The sequence below is a fragment of the Chinchilla lanigera genome, unplaced genomic scaffold (assembly GCF_000276665.1).
Source record: "Chinchilla lanigera isolate Chin_1 unplaced genomic scaffold, ChiLan1.0 scaffold00003, whole genome shotgun sequence".
Taxonomy (NCBI): Eukaryota; Metazoa; Chordata; class Mammalia; order Rodentia; family Chinchillidae; genus Chinchilla; species Chinchilla lanigera.
This window is the reverse complement of record NW_004955404.1, coordinates 50,403,425-50,409,631: the sequence shown is the minus strand read 5'-3', so window position 1 is coordinate 50,409,631 and position 6,207 is coordinate 50,403,425. Positions and strand designations below refer to the sequence as shown.

The 6,207-nt window shown below is 44.5% G+C and overlaps 1 protein-coding gene across 6 annotated transcripts in view; it reads left to right on the top strand.

The window, feature by feature from the left end:
* The window catches only part of Pcdh8 (protocadherin 8), a 9,513-nt gene extending 3,633 nt beyond the window's left edge, over window positions 1-5,880 (top strand). The window contains exons 1-8 of one of the 6 annotated variants that reach the window (XR_001235028.1): window positions 358-794; window positions 902-958; window positions 1,275-1,366; window positions 1,439-1,527; window positions 1,609-1,635; window positions 1,731-1,863; window positions 4,754-4,928; window positions 5,311-5,880. Coding sequence is in view for 1 of the 6 variants with exons in the window: in XM_013516722.1 (XP_013372176.1) it covers window positions 1-422 (422 nt within the window). In the remaining 5 variants the exon portion in view is untranslated. Of the gene's footprint in view, window positions 959-1,274; window positions 1,367-1,438; window positions 1,528-1,608; window positions 1,636-1,730; window positions 1,864-4,753; window positions 4,929-5,310 lie in introns of all 6 variants that reach the window. The other 5 variants (XR_001235027.1, XM_013516722.1, XR_001235030.1 and 2 more) reach the window with 5 other exon arrangements.
* The last annotated feature ends 327 nt before the right edge of the window (window positions 5,881-6,207 follow it).

Genomic DNA, 6,207 nt, shown 5'->3' with positions numbered 1-6,207 from the left:
CCGGGACGCCCGAGGCCGGCGCCGCCTCGCTGGTGCCGGAGGGGGCGGCGCGCGAGAGCCTGGTGGCGCTGGTCAGCACCTCGGACAGGGACTCGGGCGCCAACGGCCAGGTGCGCTGCGCCCTCTACGGGCACGAGCACTTCCGGCTGCAGCCGGCCTACGCGGGCAGCTACCTGGTGGTGACCGCGGCGTCGCTCGATCGCGAGCGCATCGCCGAGTACAACCTGACGCTGGTGGCGGAGGACCGCGGCGCGCCCCCGCTGCGCACCGTGAGGCCCTACACAGTGCGAGTGGGCGACGAGAACGACAACGCGCCGCTCTTCACCCGGAGGCGCTGGACGGCCGCTCTCCACCGCGAGGAGTTCGGGCTCTCCTTCGGTTGCAAGGGGAGGATCAGAACAACCACAAACCCCGTTTGGTGACCCCGATACTCTCCAGTGGTTCAGCCCAGGTGCTTTTGCCCCGGGGTGCGCCTTTGGGCTACGTTATGACCACACTGCAGGCAGAAGATAGGGCCGAGGGCTCTAACGCTGAGCTGACTTACACCCTCCTCCGCAGTGCCCCTGGGGTGTCGGGGTGCTCAGTGCACCCGGTTACGGGTGATCTGTCTGCAGCGTCGCCTGTACCCGCAGCCCTCTGAACCACTGACAGCGCTGTGCGGTGCAGGCTGGACCTCCCTGGCCTGCACTGCCACGCCGCTCCTCGTGCCCGCGGACTCTACGCCACCTGGCGGTAAAGTGGTCCTGGTGCCTCCACCACCGCCGCCGCCGCCGCCGCAGGAGCCAGGAGAGCAGGTAGCACGCGAGCAGCAGCAGCCTGACCTGCAATCTGGGTCATTGTCTTGGCCACCGGCTGGGGCCTTCTGCTAATGGCCATCATCAGTGTAACTCGCTTCTGCCAGGGCGAGGCTAGGACCAGGAGGAAGAAGCGTGGTGAGCATTGGCCAAGTGGATATCAGGTAAGGGCTGACCAGGCTGCTCCAAATCACAACCTGAAGAGCTGACTCTGAAGACTTCGGCTCGAGGTTTTTCACGGAGTCACCTCTGCTCTCCGTTTCTGCAGAGATCTTCGGAACTTTCTCAGTTGTCTTTGTGTCCCTCTTCTCAAGAGAGGACTTGGATTCCTCGGGCCCTGGTGGGGTCTTCCGGTCTGTTATTCAAGTTGTTTTCAAATTGGAGCCTGAGGAAAATTCAATGTCTGATCATGTTTGGGTCTTCAAATGGCTACACTTTTTGGGGGGGAGGAGACATGAATTTTTTTTTTTTTTAATTTAGGAGGAAAAATGCTCAACAGATGAGGACAGAAGGAAACTGGACAGTCACGTGTTCTTGTAGGCCCAAGTCTGTTGCTGCGGCTGTTGCCCCTGGTAATTTCTGTCCCGCAGGGATGCTGTCTTCCCTCGGGTTGTTGCCCCTGGTAACTTCCTCCCGTCCCGCAGGGATGCAGTCTCCCTCAGAGTGATGCTGCCTCCCTGGCGCTCTTTAGAAGAGGAATTCAGAGGCTGCTCTGTCATTTCCATATCTGAAGGTGAAATATTATTGCTGCTGTTCCTTGCCTTTTTAAATAGGGTTCAGTCTCAGTTCCTTCTCATTCCCCGTCCTTTTCTAGGGAGGATAATTCTGCTGCAAGTTTAAGGTAATTTTGGAATATTTATTGTTATTGCTAAGCAATGCGTTTGGCATTCTGTACATTTTTTAAATGGATGACAAGATAATTCTGTTCACTTCCAGGACACATCCAAATCCAGATGAATTTAATGTGAAGGACAGTGGAATAGGAGACAGTGAACTGAATGATTACACATCTGAGTCAGTAGAGAGGGCTTCAAAAAAGCAACTTATTAAATGGTTGCAAAGCAAGTGGGTAAGTTCAAATCCATGACTCTGAAATGCTTCCTTTCAAAGTCACCTTACTTACATTCCTGCCTAAATTGAAAAATAAACAAGGGGCCCCATCTGAACATTCATAGAGGAGAGTGCCCCAGTCATTTCAGATGCTATAGCGAGATACCCCAGGCCTGGCAGTTTAAACAGCAGCACCTATTTCTCATAAGAGCAGATTTCATATAGGTCAAGATTTCATTTGCTGGGAACATCTGAATACATGCTTTTGTTTGGCTTTACTTTGTTTAGAGAATATGGCACCAACACAACCTCATGTTATTCAATCTGTCTGCTATTCTCGTTATTTACAAGTTTCCTGTAAACACGTTCTCTGTAGTGGTCAAATTCTCTGCCATGATGTCTGGTCCTGGGGTGCAGCTTCTGTAGGGAAAGGCAGACACAATTATATGGGATCCAGATCTTTAGTCCCTCAAAGAAGATTCCTTACTCAAGCATGACTCCTAATGAGATCTCTAGTGGTTCAAATGCATTTTCACCATAAAGAATATTTCTTTGGCCCAATCTCTGTTTAGTTCCTTTTGCTTTTAAAAAATGAGGTGCAACTACAAGCATCAGCATCCTAATTATATTTTTCTGAATATTCTCTAGTTTGTTGATAGCTTTCCTAAAATGAGGCATTTGGAGTTGAATAATGCTACAGAATGAGCCTGTCTTCAGAATGTCAGAGTCATCCTTCCCATTGTCTCCTCAATATCCCCATCTGGGTGACTAATGAACATGCTACAGTTGGAAAATGAATGATATCTATTTCCTCCAACTATTCTTTTGTATCTCAGTAAATGATATCTCTATTCACTTAGTTGCTGCTGTGGCTAACATATTGGTGGTATTTTGATTCTTTTCTTCCCACATGCAACTTCTGCCACAGAAGCAAATTCTGATGAGTTTAATTTCTACATATATGCTCAATCAAAGCACTTCTCACCACCTGCATTGCTATTTCTCTGTTCCATGGGCCAGTACCTTTTGCTTGGATAACTGAAAATGTCCCCAGATGGGCCTCTGTGCTTCTGCTCTTGTCCTTTTGCAGACTGTTCTGTATGTAAGAACAGACCTTGATCTTCTTACTTCATAAGTCACATACCATTTCTCAACCCTTCAAGTCTCATTTCAAATGAAGTCCTAAATCCTCATCACTGTGTCCCAGTTACTACCGGGGGTTAACACCCTAAACACAGTGGCCTAAAAGAAGCATTTCCTTATGTGTATAGAGCTTGCTGGTGGAATTTGCACAAGGCACAGCAGAGATGGCCTGTCTCTGTTCCAAAATGTTCGAGCCCTTAGCTGGGCAGATTTGATGGCTGGGAGCAAGAATCAGCTGACGGCTTATTGGATTAAATGTCTGGTTAGTGAGCTATGATGACTCAAAGTTTCGGAAAGCTGATTTGGGGGTAGAGGAAAAGGGGGTTACATGCTCCCCAATATGCGGTTTGACTTCTTTACAACATGGCAGCCTCAGGAAAGTCACATGGGAGTTCAGGACTGCAAACATGAATGATTCACCCTTCAAGGAAGAAGTCATATCTTTCATGATGCGTATTCTGAAGTGACACTTCTTGGTCCAAGCAGTCTGAAGTCCATCTGATTTTGAGGAGAGGAAATGAAGTTCCTACCTATGCACTGAAAAAATTACCAAACAGTCTGAGTGCCATATTTGTAAATCAGCCACATATGATCTAAAAGGTCCTGCATTATTTGGCCCGGACATTTCCCATGTGATTTCTTACCACTCTTCCTCTTACTGACCTTTTGTTTGATGAATACCCGGAGTATATCTCCATCTCAGACCTCAGGATTTTACTGTTCCCTCACTGGTGAATTCTTTTTCTATCCATATTGTTTGCTCGCTGCTTTGTTTGGGTCTCTGCTTTAAAATGTCCACCTGCTCAATATTTCCCATACCCAGGATTGCTGCTCTGGCTTGTTACTTTCCATCTTTTTTATTCTGATTTATTTTCCTTTGTAACATTTTCACTGCCTGGCATTATTTTGTGTTTATTTTATTTTTCCTCCTTTTCATGTTGAATCACCAGCATCAAATATATATACACACACACAAATCTAAACAAAACAAAAAATAGCAGATTTATTAGCTAACAAATGCAAGGTGTAGTTTAACCAACACATACATTGCAACATGTGTGATGATTTCGCATTGTCACAGTAACATTTTAGACGAGGGCAAAAATGTGTTGGTGTTTTTTAGAAGTTCCACTACATTCTTTTCCTTTGTGGAAAATTTTAGTGTCATCTTAAAACCTGAAGATTTTGCAATGAATTTATCCTTTTAGATCATTTAATGTTAAATTAGCCTTTCAACTGTCAAATTACAGGAATTTGAACTATTTATTTGCTAATTAGGGAAGTGCCAATGTATTCTGGTCTTAACTCAGTTTCTTCCTCCTAACATAATAGTAAGTAGGTGCTCTGGGTTCACGTGGGCAGTGGCAGAGGATAACGTGAAAAAGGCAATACATTCAGTCTGGGAGGGTACAGTTTTTTGGTAACAACAGTCACATTTCTTCTGGTCTATATTGAATAATGACCTCTTATTTATTTAATAAACATTAAAATAGAACTGTCTTTGTGCTAGGAACTATTCTAGATGCTTTGCAAGTATGAGCTCACTTAATCCATACAACAGTCCTAATACGTATGATCGTTGAAGCCATCTCACATATGGGGAAACAGGAGCAGAGCTGCTGGAGTACTTTGGTCAATGACCCCACTTACAAAGAGCAGAGCTTTGTTTTCAGCCTGGAGAATCTGGTTCTGGGGCTCATGTTTGTCCTATCTGATGATGCATATTTTTAGTGAAGTTTTAAACACTTATTTTTTGTCTTTTAAAGATTCATGACCAATGCACATTGCTGACTTTGAGTTTGAAGGCCATGTACTGGCTTACGGTTTGGTTTTTAGTCCACCTCCCTGCTCCATCTTTCTGTAAAACTGTTGATGGGACTGTTGAAAGGATGACACACGAACCACAGCATGACAATTGAAAGAAAAGCTGATAGCTAGAAGGTAAATTTAGTTGACGTTTTCTGGTCATTTTTATACCTCTTAATAGTTAAAATGGAATGAATGGATTAATAAGTGCTAATCTTCTGAAATTTCATGTCTGATTGTAATTTCACTCATTCCTTTCCTCCAACCCACATCAAAGATTACAGCAGCTTCTGTGACTTGCTTGAATTTGATTTCCACTTCATTTCCCCTGTACGCCAGCAGGTGGAGGTAGAAATCATTGGCAGAAAAGCCCGAGGATGAAAAGAGAAAAAAGCCAGAAAATCGGTCCCCACAAAACTGAATGGTGTTTACATTTTTATGTACACTGCAATGTAATATTTTGATTTTTCTCTTTTCAGATTTTAAACTATTTTGTTTTATCTTTAAATTGTTTCAGAACATTCAAAATGAGAGACATTTAAAGGTCCCGAAAGATTAAACCAGGAATTCCAAACCAGCAAGTATGTATCTTCTATCATACTGTGAAAATATGAACTTTCTTCAAAGACCCTGCACTCTCAAATTTCCCAGCTAAGACATGTAGATTTGCAGCCAGAGCACTCACAACTCAAACCATGTTACTTTCCAGTCTGTGCTTCCCAAAGGGAGCGGCTGCCAAGTGTATACGACAGAGTTCAAAACCACAAGCCAACAAAGCCGTCTCCCCTTTTTGGACAGAATGATGAATGGAATCATCCTTCAGCGGGTGGGTTACCTTGACACCCTTCAGAAACAGCCACTTCACTCTGAAATGCTGCAACTCATTTAGACAGCTATGTTTGGGGAGTATGTACATTTACGTTTCTCTCAGGGTGTTTGCAAGCCAAGTTATATGCGTGATTCTCCCCTGGTTTTGACCTTAATGACAGAGCACATGATGATCTTATATAATCTAAGATACTTTATGAAAATCTTAAAAATGGTCTTTATTGTCATGAATATAATAAACGCATAAATGTAAGAAAGATATTTGATCTAGCTGTTCATTTACTTTTGAATGCCTATGTAACTCTGTTGAAAGTATAAGTCTGTTTCAGGATGACTTTAGACTGAATTGAGGACCTAGACCCTAGCTTCATGCAGTCCAGTAAGAAGCAGAAGCTGTGGACATGCAGCACCAAGGCCTGGGCTTCCCAGACCATCTGTCTAGCTTAGTGCTGGAGAGGGTTGCTGGGTGTTTAATGAGGATGACAGTGGCCCATTTTGGCCACCAGTGAAAATTGTGTTTCTGGGCCTCCACCCCATTCCTAGCAGCAGCTCAGTCAGGAACTAAAAGAGCAGAAGTGACAAGAAC